The 13,933-nt window shown below is 36.0% G+C and overlaps 1 protein-coding gene and 1 long non-coding RNA gene across 3 annotated transcripts; one reads left to right on the top strand and one right to left on the bottom strand.

The window, feature by feature from the left end:
- Positions 1-1,735: 1,735 nt before the first annotated feature.
- Positions 1,736-4,540, bottom strand: LOC113308051 (protein DEHYDRATION-INDUCED 19-like). 2 transcript variants are annotated; one of them, XR_003339464.1, is made up of 6 exons: positions 4,255-4,540; positions 4,019-4,158; positions 3,395-3,472; positions 2,962-3,245; positions 2,687-2,829; positions 1,736-2,159 (listed from the first exon to the last, which is right to left on the bottom strand). XR_003339464.1 is itself a non-coding variant. In XM_026556523.1 (5 exons), the coding sequence occupies exons 1-5, from the start codon at positions 4,340-4,342 to the stop codon at positions 2,063-2,065; spliced, it is 687 nt and encodes a 228-aa protein (XP_026412308.1). In that variant the 5' UTR covers positions 4,343-4,539; the 3' UTR covers positions 1,736-2,062. The 2 variants fall into 2 exon arrangements, 1 of the variants encoding a protein (XP_026412308.1); XM_026556523.1 differs by lacking the exon at positions 2,687-2,829 and having other exon boundaries at positions 4,255-4,539.
- A 505-nt stretch (positions 4,541-5,045) lies between these two features.
- Positions 5,046-6,791, top strand: LOC113334089. Its single transcript, XR_003352511.1, has 2 exons — positions 5,046-5,697; positions 6,375-6,791. It is a non-coding gene; the product is annotated as an uncharacterized LOC113334089 (long non-coding RNA).
- Positions 6,792-13,933: the final 7,142 nt, after the last annotated feature.

Here is a 13,933-nt window from a genome sequence, read left to right as displayed (position 1 = left end):
GTGTCGTCCCAGCTACGATGACAAACTTCCTTTTCAGTATGCCAAAAACGCGTTCACCATCCTTTATGCATTTCATTTGTTGGGTGTTAAAGTACTTCATATCCTTCGAAGTCGTCGGACCAAAACCTACCTGTTTATAAGCTTGAACCATAGTTGACCATTCTGGGTAGATTCCGTCTGCCAGATAATAACCCTGAGTGTAGTGATGATCGTTGATGGTGAAATTACAGTGCGGCGCGACCCCATTCTTAAGATCTTCAAACAATGGAGACTTATATAAAACATTGAGATCGTTATTTGAACCCGGGAATTCAAAAAAGGCATGCCAAAATCAACAATCATAAGTAGTCGAAGCTTCCAAAATTACAGTTGGTTTTGGATAATGATCCTTATATTGGCCTGCCCATTCAACCGGACACGCATGCCACGTTCAGTGCATGCAGTCTAGACTACCTAACATTCCTGGAAAACCCCTTGCGGTGTTTTCTGCAGTTATTCTTTGAACATCTTCACGAGTAGGCTTTCTTAAAAAGGTTGGACCAAAAATGCTCGACTATTGTTTCGCAAAACAATTTGAGATACCTAAAGGCGGTTGTTTTTCCCATACAGATGTAGTTATCGGTGTAATCCGCTGGTACCCCATAACATAGTATACGGAAGGCCGCAGTGACCTTTTGCTCGGGACTAAAGCCTCGTACATGTCGTGCATCATACTGATAATTAAATAAAGGTTGTACCTGACAAAGCTCGACAATAATCCTTTGCGTCAAATTGCGGCCCATGCGGAATCGTCGCTGAAAATCCTCATCGGAATAGACACAATCATGATAAAAATAATCATGCATCATATTTTCGTGGTAAAAATGTCGATCTCGCCACGTCCATCTTCTAGTCGCAACTTCATATGGCTCTAAAGGCTTTGGTATGATCCCGGATTGTAATTGCAACATAAAATGTGGCCTTCTTCTATCTTGATTTGCATCTTCATCCATTTGTAAAAACTCCATACACATTTCTTCCTCTTCTTCATACAACATTTCAGCCATCTCCATATCTTCCTCAGAAGAATCAAAATCAGAATTCATGGTTGAAAATTGAAAGCAATTGAAGAAAAGATTGATCGGATGAAAGATTGTTGTGAATTTGTAAGATCAAACTCGAGCTGTATTTATGGAGAAACAAGTCGTTCCGGTAGAAACAAGTCGTTCCGGTGACCGTTGAAAAGTAGTTGTTGGCGACCTTGGGTCAAACGCCATCGCTTCTTCTACAAGCGCCTGCGTTTGTTCAACCAACGCCAAAGATTTACCTACCAACGCTAGCAATTCCATTAAGGTCGCGCGCTTAGTTATCTAACGCCCAGTCCTTTACCATAGTGGAAAACACAGTTTGTTCATCCACGTGGCTCAACAAAACAATAAGCTTGTTGATTGCCATAGGAATTGCCCTAAGTATGATAGAGAACATCTCAGAAAGCGGAACATCTTTTTACCTCCCTCAAATTGGAGCTGGCTACAAGAAGGCGAGAACGCCTGATAGACACTTGGGCAAATTTCAAGCATAGGGTGGCCATTTTAATAGCATTACGACACAAATCAGATGGGGAGTTGCCTAACTGCCTTTTATTTCTAATATACACTGGATTAAACATGCGCCTCTGAGCCCATCTGATTGACAGGTTCAGCTCTCTGCCTCTGTCCCATCCATTTAGGAACTTCAAACCACTAATCAGACAGGATTTGCCACATCAATGTATTAACCCACCTTCTTACCAGAAAGAAAACAGGCATGGAATTGTCTCATTACAGAATAGGTTGGTTTTTTCTGAAGAACTGTTAAACATGATAAATCCAGAGAAGAAGACCATCCCACTTCTTCGTAAAAACATAAATCGTCAAAAGGACGGAAGAATGGGATACATAGGTACTCCTGAAACAGCATCCTGGAATGAAACATCCATAGCAGACTACCTGGGTGTCCCACCAAGCAGCACCTAATGACAATTTATTATGGGCTCGAACTCTCCCTACGTTTACCAAACATCTGTGGGGTCGTTGTGCTTCTATTAATCCCCAAACAGTGTAGAGAGTAGAAGATCTTGCACAAACTCAGCTCTCATAGTCTTTTGTTCCCTCTCTTCTCGACTCAAAGAAGAGTCAAAACTGCAAATAGAAACAGATGGCGATTAAAAAGACGGATTGAAGAAACAGGCTTACGTAGCAACCTCAGTGTGCATCAAGGTTCTATCCATCTACAAAATGGATGTTAAGCTTAGATATGAGGGTAAAAGAGTTCATATTCATGTGCTGTTAATCATCAGGCGACCCTAGGCTGATACTAGCGATGCTTGGACCTAAGAGCTGAACTTCATCCTTGTACAGGTGGTTTTCTGTGCAATGATTAATGGATGTTAACCTAAAAAGACTAATAACTCCATCGTATTCAAAACTGGTTATCCTTCGAGAACTTTTGCAGTACTAGAAATGTCAGCCACAGATGCAGCTTGTATTCCTAAAAATAAGAATGAATAAAAAATTTAATTTAAATAGGAATATGGATACTGGATCCAATTTGATCATGTAGTTATCTTATAGTGTTTCCTTTTTCTAATAAAACTTTAGCTACATATTACCAAAGAGAAAAACAAACAAAAATATTAGCTACTAATAGGTGCGAGGAGCCACATTACCTAGATTAACCTTATAAATGAGATTCTGCAAAACTGACATCAGAAACAATGATATTTGAAAGCTTGACTATAAAACTTATGCATGGCTCTTCATAGAGATAAATGCACTATATTTTTCCTGTTAACCTGCATCAAACTCAATGCTGCAAAGGGTGTTACACATGACGACTACCTTATAAGGTCAAGATACCATTTTATTTTCATATTTCTAGTGCTACAACGCAAGCAGTAAAGAGACTGCTTCTAGAGGACACTGTGACATAAAAATTCAGTACCTTGGTTTACGAGGCTTTATCGAAGTCGTACTCTTCTTATAAGTATCCTCAACAATGGGGGCCATCGACTTTGTAATTTCATCAGCTTCAGATGCAGGAAAGTTAAACATAAGTGATGACAGAAACGAATCTGTAGCAACATTAGATGTACTAGGATTGCTTGACCGATAACCACCACCTCCTAAAAGCACCTGTAAATGAGCTTCACGGAGATCTCGACCCAACAAAGACAGTGCCTGACTGTTAGGGATGGCAACTCTGCGTAATCTTCTACGTCTCTGTAAGTGTTCACTAGTGAAGGAAACATCTAATGGAAATAAATCTCAAAACAATGAATAAACACCTACATACAAACTCTTTCCAAATATCACCAACAGTAGAATTCACAATAGAGTAAACTGACTCTGCAAAGCAAAATATACGTAAAGGATATCTTGAACAGGTGTCCATGTTGCAAAGTAATATGATTCAGCATATCTCGAGAAATCCTAACAGAGCAAATGGGGCATAACTGCAATCAAGACAAAATAAGAATATGTGAGTGGCAAACATAAAAATGTAAATAAAGTAATATACTCTAACTACCATAAAAACATAAACCAATCCGAGATACTCCAACACATTTGGTTCATTCAGAAATGCTGAACAATCTATTAGTTAGTTGGTACTAAGTTTTAAACTTCCACTTCGAACTGACGGATGACTTCTAATTTGACATTGAAAAGTTCTCTTACATGTTGAGATTACAGCTTAGAGTAATATAAGCATGTCGAGGTTGTATATGTCATATATGACTATCCCAACTATGTGCATCTTCCTGTTCTTATTTATTCAGTAAGAACTAAAAAACTAAAAAACCCACTAGCTATCATGACTAGGTAGCAACAAAGTTTTGGTCATTTCACTACCACTTCTAACATATATCATGATACATCAGAATTGTTCCTTTCCAAACCCCTTTCCCTTAAAAAGGAAGGACCTTCAACATATTTCAGAAACTATGTAAATTCAAATCAACAACAATATATTTAAAAGCTGAAAATTAGTTTCCTCTTACCGTCACTTTTGACTCGAATGGATGTTCATCCTCTAGATGAGAACAAAGAGAAACAATATCATAATCTTCGTAACAATAAGGACACGGAAAATCAGAACGAATCTCCTCTTCTACATCAATATCATCAAAGCTCAGCCGATCTAAAAATATCACATTAAAAAATAAATGAAACTCTTCATTTCTAAAAAGTGAAAGAAAAAAATACAAGATCAAAACCATGATAACGGAACAGATACCTAGTTGAGAGTTGTTGTTCTGTTGATGTTGCAGAGTGTATTGCCTTTTGACTGCAGCAAGACGAGATGCCCAGAGTTCAGAATCCATATTGATGATGATATCAAAGAAAAGAAAATGAAGATGACAAAAAAATTCCCTTTTGAATAGTAAAAATCAAATCAATCCGTTCTTTCTCCTATCTTCTTCTCCTTTCCTTTCCTCTGATTTTTTTTCTTCTGTTTATGGTTTGTTTGAGGATTTCTCTTTTAAGTTTTCGCAAAGTTTCTTTCTTTTTCTGTTCAGACAAGAGAAGAGAGAGAGAGAGAGAGAACAGAAAAAAGACTTTTAATCTAATTTTTGAGTTTTGTGTTGTCTGGTTTTTGGGTAAAAGTTGGCGTCGTGGTGGGACTCGTGGCACAGCAGGTGGAAGGAAAAGAGTTATTATTGCACGAGGATAAGACCACTCGGGTTTACTGGCCAGCTGCCAGCCTACTGAAATAGCGACGTAAATTTCTGAGGCACCCACGGTTGGTGAGATCTAACGTTGTCCTATTTTTCATGGAGGCGTAGCCGTGTAGGTGAGAAATCAGAAATGTTCCATAGACATGAGGCGGAACACTGGAACAGTTCGTCAAATTCCTCGGCCAGGTCGACGAACTCCCATTCAAGTCACCGATCTTGGTTTTTAAATATTTTTGTTATTGGGAACAAGCTGATTTGTTTAAGGGGAAAGCTGATATAATTGAGATGTGTATAGGGGAAAATATTTACTGAAATTCGACTTTTACGGATTATTTTATATTACCAAATTACCCTCTCACCAAACCCACGTCCAACTGACCATGAACTTCACTGTAACTGTAAGACCGACAAAAGAATCGTTTCACCCAAATTGCAGCATGAAAACACATGTATTCGTTTGGAATTTTTTCCTTATATTTTTACCCAAATCATTTCACACAAATCTCATGTACTTTAGGTCTTTATATCTGTTCTTCAGTAAGTGTTGCAACCAAATGTACTCTTTTTTTTTATAGATAAAAAGATAGATTACTGACAAAAGGTTGCTAGGGTATCATCCTCCCACACTTGAGGACTTTGAGATCTTACACCAACTAGGCATAGTCTGTGTAGATCAGATGAGGTACCAAGCTTAATAGTTTTACATAGAACTTGTTCAAAAGAGTTTAGGCTCAAAATTAAATTATCTAGTCTTTCATTAGTCCTCCAGCTTGTGTTCCTGGCTCCGCCTTGCATAACTTTGATGATGTTTTTGTTACTTCCCAATAAGTTGAAAACTCTGCAATTGGGTTGAGAGGCCTAATCCAGAGCTTCTTGAGCAGCTAGGCATTCTCCCTCTTCTCTTCCATGAACCTTGATCCCTCTGGTTTTCCTGCCAATGGTGTCTCCTGCTGGACCTGATCGTTCTTGGTTTCCAAATGTACTCTGATCTAATCAAGGAGGTACCAAAACCAACTTGTTTCTGAATTTGCTCTAATTATAAAAAATTAATGAGTATTTTGAAGTATGGGTATGAATAAAAGTTTAGTTTTTTAAATTCCATGTCCATTTTGTATATAATTATATATGCACGATTGGTGTTTGATAAAATGTGTCATTAATTCTCATGGGTGAATTTTTGCACGGCATGTCAGATTACCTACATCAACCACAAAATTAGATATTGCAGTGTAAGACAAGGCTATTAGACCTGGTTTTACCGGTATCATTACCATCATAACAACTTCGTTGATCTTATTGTAGTTATCTAAGTAGAGATATAAATGAATTCTGGAAATCATTGACCATGAAGAGAGATGGGTGGTTGTTGAGACTTGAGATATGAACAGGTTTAAGGTATTTGCATGCTCACGGATGTTGGTATGGGAGGCCATATTAGGAAGCAAGGGAGACGGAGACTGAAAAAGAATACTTCTTTCTTGTTATGTGTATAGGAATTTGGGTGACTGATAACTGAGAAGGGGTATGCTGTGTTACTGTGAATGAATGAGTTGCGGTATGTTATCACTTATCATAGCATCTGCTATCAAATGACCGGAAAATTTTACGAAGTGTATTTCCCACTGATTGCTTGTACTTTGTCTTGTCCTAACTATAAACATTTTATTGTCTTGATTAGGCTCCTATTCCAGCATCAGCAGAAACGAGCACCAAGAAAGCTGCAAAAAAATTCAGCAGTCTTGAGAGAGGAAAAAGTGTTGAAGTAACAATACCGGATGAGGTACTGGACCCTTTAGCTGAGAAGCTCCTACAACAACGGTAAGTTCCTTTATCGTTCCAGCCACAATGAAGAAACAGGTCCACGTTAGGCATTGTATTAGCCCTTTCTTGTCCTCACTAAATGTGAGACTATGTGTTTGTGCAACGAAAATTATGTGTCGGTTGACCACTTGAGCAGCAGATGTTGACTCACTTTGTTTAAATGCAATCTGTTCAATATGGTAATTCTAATTGCTCATGAAGAGAAAGAGTGTATTTCGACGCATGTATCATGTTTAGAACTACTTTTAAGTACTCATTTTCATTTTCATTTTCATTCGTATGAAGTATGTCGTGATGACTTCGCTCTATTTTGTTTTATTATAACAAAGCTAATGGACCAAATTTATTAGTTCAGTTATGAATAGAAATGAAAAAGAAAAAAAGTGAATTTACTCCCTTGTTAACATAATTGGTTCTTTATCATCTAGATGTCGTTCTTCTTGTTCTAGAGATTATTCTTGACGGTGAAAAGGTTGTACACCAGACAAAGTACTACTGGTTTTGGTTCTAGATTGATGTATAATGGCTCAATCGACACTGTCATCATTCATGTTGTTTTTTGTGAAACTTTTTGGATGAAACAACGATGTGATTTTAAAATGATTAGGTTAAAGCCGCTCAAAAAAACAAAAAAAAAAAAGGTTAGGTGAAGTTGAGGACATAAGGGTAAACTTAACGTTTTGTTAAGGGAAAGACAATTTTTTACTCCTCCACTTTAATAACCCAAAGTCAAAGAAAATATACTATAGTCAAACAGTTTTAGCTTTCCCCCTAAACATATTAGCTTTCCCTATAACAAAAATCTTTTTAAAAGCGTACGCTTCGCTTCAAATTTCAGCATTTCGCTCTGAAGCGGTCATGTGAAGCGCATCTTTCGTGAAGCGGACAGCGTGTACGACTCGCTTCAAATTTCAGCATTTAATATGAATGTTTTAAGGAGGAATTGAACACCCCACCTCCCACTCGTCTGGAGTAGGTTGAGATAGTGTATACACGCTTTGTTTTTGATAAAAATTAGACTTATATAAAATTTATATAGATATTATCTTCCTAATAAATTTATAATTACTAGTTACGACTAATTTATTTATAAGAAAACATCCGACATACGCATTGCTTCATAAAAATGAAAAACGCTTCATGCTTTCAATACCTTGCCACGGATCATTTTGAGGGGATATAACTTAAAACCCCGCCCCAATTTTTTAACCGGCCAGGTTGGGGTATATCCAAATTAATTGGGTCATTTGGAAGTAAAATTCAAAGCTCCTTAGCAATATATTTTTGAAAATAACGGTGTTTAAATTTCAAATAAAAAAATAACGGTGTTTAATTAGTGCTAATTAACCTTTTTAGCTTAATTAATGTAGTTAGATTAATTATTAGTTGAACCGAAAGTTTTGAAATTTTGTTTTGGTTAGATTGAACTTTTGGATTTTGTCGGAAGAGATCCTCCTGGACCCATGATAACTTGGGAAAGAGGAGAATGACAGTTTGATAGTATATTGGTTTTATGGACATATATCGATATGGGGAGGAGAGATTGTTATAAAAGGAAAAGAAAGGTACAATACTTGGAAAATGGACCTTTTCTCTCTCATCTCTCACTTGATTTTTCCTTATTTTGGGAGTACTTGCCGTGACTAGGACTAGTTCCTCCTATTCCACTTTTATCTTTAGGGCAATTCCTATGGCAATCAACAATTATTTTTTTGTTGAGCCACGTGGATGAACAAACACGTCATTGCACTATGGGAAGCCAAGATAAAATGAACAAATATGATATTTTATGGTCCCACTAGTGATTTTATTAATATAAACTAATAAGAGTTGGGCTCCACTAGTGATTTTATTAATATAACTCGGTCTTAACCCGTACCGTAGTGTCACGGGAAAGGATATGTATTTCAAATATATTCACCGGTTCATACATATCATAACTGTTGGAGAAAAATCAATCCAAGTCTAAATGTTTTTGAGGTGTTGCTTAATAAACATGTCCTTAGCCTCAAATCTTTTAATATTATGTCTGTAAGTCATATAATCCTTAAGGACAAACATAGTTAATCGCTAACAAACTCCTCAAATTCCTATGGGCCTCTATGGTAATAGAACACCACTTCATACGCTTCTTCAAAACAAAGTAATGTCCTTACTTCGAAAACAAATAAATCATCAAAGGTTGTTCACCAAATTTGTAAGAAAACTGAAAACGCAAAATTACTTCAAAATCAATCAGATTAATCTTACAAAATCTGTTGGCTTCAGGAATTAGTTTTCCCCCTTTGATGATATAAATTATTCCAAAGTTATATAGATTTGTGTTTATTCATTTTCCTAAAGTTTAATAATCTGTAATTCTGGATTCATTTCGTTTCTTATCTACTTATCTTCTGTCCATACCTATTACCATGAATTATTTCTCAAGCATGCATAATTACATGAGGTCGGGGAGAAATGGCAGAAACAGAAATCATTTTACAGTAGCCGTAGATTTAGCTTTCCTAAGAATGAATCCAGAGTGTCCTTTATCTTGCGTAAGTTGTCTATCAATCATATTAATCTTACAAAATTTGTTAGCTTCAGGAATTACTTTTCTCCCTTTGTCGATATAAATTATTCCAAATTTACATAGATTTGTGTTTATTTATTTTCCTAAAGTTTAATAATCTGTAATTCTTGATCCATTTCATTTCTTATCTACTTGTCTTCTCTCTTTACCTATTACCATGAACTAATTCTCAAGCATGCATTATCACATGAAGTCGAGAAGAAATGGCAAAAACAGAAATCATGACGAAAAATGGGAATAAAAAGAGATATGAGAAACTAAATTATCAATTACAATTGATTCGCGTGTAGCCTTGACCCGACGGCAAATCTTAAAATCACTTCTATTGATTTATCTTCTCCCTAGAAAAATTTGGCCTCTATATTTATTTTGATATAAAAAATAAATAAAAATAAAAAAAAAACAAATTTAAAAATTAATATCAAATAAAAAAAATTAAGCAAGGGTAACAATATAATTTCTCTATCTTAGGACACCTGTCTCATCCCACTACAACTACTTCTTACACCACCTCCACCATTAATGTCATCACTCCACCATTCTCACCAACACCCAACACCATATCCCCACCGCCGATCCACCACCCCCGCCCACCATCACAACCACCATTAATGCCAACTGATTTAATATAAAATAAACTTATTATGTACTGTATTAATGAAAATATATTTATTTGATTAATTGGAGAAACGTTTATTATGAAATTTCAATAGAATATTTATTATTGAAAATTAATTAAACTGATCATTTTACGGTCGTAGATTTAACTTTCCCAAGAATGAATCCAAAGCGTCCTTTATCTTTCCTAAGTTTTCTAAACTTTGTTTTATAAGCTGGTTTATAATTTCATATGTTTCATAACGTCACGGCCTCCATAATAACTAAAAGAAGAATTATGTCTATTTTAACCCTTGTCATTTTTTTGTTGGCTCAATATACAGTGACAATTTTTTTCCATGTTTTTTTTTTTTTTAGAATTGCTAGGTTGACCGTAATAGGTGTCTCTAAGAAACTACCAAGTGAAACATGTAGTGAGACTAACTGAAAACCTTTACTATCCCAATAGCATATACATTACTCTATCATTGTTAAATTTTCTCGGTTTGTTTTTAGGGAAATTGCGGTCAGCCTGTACAATTTTTTTATTTATTTTTTGTATTATAACCAGCTTATTTTCACATAGAGTAAGAATTCCCCAGTACTTGACTATCACACTGACCACCTACACTACCACCACCAGAATCGACCATCACTACTACCTTATCACCATCATCACCGGCTCCATGGACCATCACCCACAAGTATTACCCAATTGATATGATTATTAACAATTTTATTATTTATTTAATAAAAGTGTTTATTAGGATAATCACAAGACATTTATAAAAAAAACATTAATAAAAATATTTAATGATGAAAGTATGTTCGTTAAGAAAATTGTGAGACATTTATAATGAGAGACTAACAAAATATTTAATGAAAGTTCATTCATGAAGATAATTATAAAATATTTATGATGTAAGAAGATATTTATAGTGAAAAATTAATAAAAATTTTAATGAAAGTATATTTATTAAGATAATTATAATACATTTATGATGAGAGATAATCACAAGACATTATAATGAGAGATAATTATAATACATTTGTTATTCAGAAAGGGGTTGGTGCTCAGCTTGCTGCTTGGCTGCCAACCAAAACCGGTGTAAAATGATTTTAGTTAATTTTGTAGGATCAGAATCTCGCAGCAATAATGTCTCAGCGAAGTTATCAACAACACAACACAACACAACACAACAGCGTCGCAGAACAATTTCAGAAATGACATAATAAACGACGTCAGCTAAAATCATGAGAAAAATGTGATGGTCCTGTGAAAGTTAGAGAGTTTGTGAGAATAACATTTGTAAGTATGCGAGAATGTCGCAAGACATATCCGAAAATAAAAGACAGATTAGTTGTCATCCACTATGTACTTCCCTATAAATAGTTGTTCAGTTGTAAAGGAAACGGAGATATCTTTTTCTGGGTGAGAAGCAAGTAAATAGGAGAGAGAAAATCTAGAGCAGTGGTTATTCTTGATTTCTTTATCTTTTCTTGTAAGATTGTTCAAAGAATCATCAATAAAATTAAGATTGTTAATCTAAAATGAGCTGAATGTTAATGAAATCATATGAGGGGTGTAGTGTAGGATTTCCTGCAACTACATAACGGCGCTAGAAACAGGAAGGATGAAGATCGAAAGTTGAAGATTGTTGTTGAGATTATTCAAATCAAGAAAATGATTAAACAAATCAGTGAACCAGTTAAAAGAAGAATGATTAGAGTCAATGAAGATGACAAAAGTTTGGAGTGTAATATGATAACAAAAACAATGGTTAATGAATTCCATGAAAACATCAAAGGAAGAATACATAAACGAAATTTTGAAGGAAGGAAGGTTATGGCGGTAGAAAAGACATCACCCTTGAAAGATTGGGAAAAGCAAAAAATCACGCTCATGGCGGCAGAAATACCAAAAGAAAATTTGAACCACACATCTCCATTGGTTATTACAGTGCCTATACGCGAAAAGAGAAGGGGACAACAACAAAATCCACGGAAGAATGGATATTGAACATAACTTTAGTCGATACAGGAAGTTCAGTAGATATAATATTTTATCAAGGGAATGTGATTTAAAGATGAAGAAATTTCCAGTTCAACATATCTTGTTCATGGATTTGGAAAATCCACAACAAAACCTAAAGGAGAAATAGTGGTACGAATTCCACTAGGAGAGATCGAAACACACGTGACACTATGCGTGGTGGATATGGAATCGCCATATAATATGTTGCTAGAAGACCATGGATACATGCAATAAAAGTTGTAGTATCAACGTTGCATCAATGTATTAAATTCCCCACATGGTAGGCCAGGGATTGTATAAGAAACAAGAGCAAAGGATAAGGGGAGACAGAAAGGCCTACATGTTAAACTGCAAGTGCACAGTTGTCATTGTAGTGTGTATGTGCAAGAACAGGTCATCTCCACAGGGACTAGGGTGTATAGTTGAAGTTTTTAAGCTAGTTATCTAAATGCAAAATAGTGAAAATGGACTAAAACAATGGCAATGTGAAGGTGGCAGTAAACAAAGTGAAGCAGTGAGTAACAGTGGCAAAAGAAACAAAGAAACAGTGAAACAAAGACAAACAAACCAAGGCAGTGAGCCAAGGGAAATGAGCAAAGATTACAGCTACAGATACAATGTGAAACAAGGAAACACTAGGTTTTGAATCCACATATTTATCCTAAACTAAGGAAGTTCTTATGCAAGTTATGTCTTGTTCTTTCATGGAAGACTACAATGAGTGATTTACTAACTAATCTCACTAACTTACCCCTAGCATCAACTGTCTTCTTACAGCACAGCTGATCACAGGCTTGTTTGCTCAACCAGTTAACTATCAATTCTAAGGCAATTAAGCACAGCCCTTCAAATGGACTGAATTCTTAACCACTATCACTAACTTCACCCCTAGCATCAGCTGTCTTCTTACAGCACAGCTGATCACAGGTGAATTAGCTCAAATGGCTAATTATCAGTCCTACTTCAATTTAAACATCACAAGAACAACAACATGTATATTAACTATCCTAGCATGCAATCAAGAGTTTCATCTAAGCCCTAGCAAGTGATAAATTAAAACATGATGAATATGTGAAAATAAAACTGAATTTGAAAGTGAAACAAAAACAGAACATGAACAATTGAGGAACTGGCTAGTCCAGTCCTCTTGATGGTGCACTGGCTAGTTCAGGCATGCCCAAAAACAACACCCAAGAACCCTATTTATACATGCAAACCAAATATCCAAAAATCCCCAAAATATAACATTTAGGGTTACACAAAAAATCCGAAATTGACCTTTACCTAATCTCTGAAATCAATCAATGGTCTCGACCCATTCTTCTATTGCTTCTCCTCTTCCGTAATTGGTGGTTTGATTTCACTAACTCCGTTTCTCTCAAACCTAGTTTCTAGGTTCACTGTTTTTGAAAAGATAAAAGGGTTGAGAGAGAAGGAGCTAGAGGGTATCATGGTGGTGTCCTTTAGTGATGGCGGGGGTGGCTAATTGATGGGGTACAATGATGGAGGTGGTTGAGCGGAGTTGGTGGCGGACATGGTGGTGGTGATGGTCGCTGTGAAGAAGAGGGGAAGAAGAAGGAAGAGAACTCGATATAGTTTCTCTTAGGGGATGTTTTATTTAGGGTAAATAGGTTAGGGTTCTAGAGTATTGAGCGGACCCATCGTATTTTGATGCTCAGATGGTGAAAGACGATGGATGAAAAGATGAGAGAATTATCCAACGACGAGAAGGAAATAGTAGTGGAGCGACCGTTGGATCTGAGATACATCAAAACTGACAGTCTGAGATGGAGTTAGGTGCTAAAGTGTTAGACAGGAACATCAAACTTTGATGTACTGGCGATGCTGCGACCATTGGATTTAGATGTGATCCAATCTGACGGCTGGCGAAGGAGACGGGTATGGATATTGGAAATGGGTTTGGGTAAGGGTTTTGGACCTTGGGTATGCCAAGCCCATATCTTCTTTAAGAACAATTCTTCTTTGTTAAGCCCATTTCTAGCCTTTTGGTCTTGTGCACAACATTCCTCGCGGCTTCCTTGCGTAATTCCTCCCGACTTTTCACTACTTTTCTGCTCTTTTCGCTCCGCAATTCATCCAAACTTTATTTACAACCTAAAAATGCAAAATTAATTAATAAAATATTTATTCTTGAAAACAACGAAAATACAGAATATGGGATAAAATGTAGAATTAATGCACAAAAGATGAG

The sequence above is a fragment of the Papaver somniferum genome, chromosome 1 (assembly GCF_003573695.1).
Source record: "Papaver somniferum cultivar HN1 chromosome 1, ASM357369v1, whole genome shotgun sequence".
In the NCBI taxonomy this organism is placed as follows: Eukaryota; Viridiplantae; Streptophyta; class Magnoliopsida; order Ranunculales; family Papaveraceae; genus Papaver; species Papaver somniferum.
The sequence above is the reverse complement of the archived record's forward strand: the minus strand, read 5'-3'. Positions and strand labels throughout refer to the sequence as shown.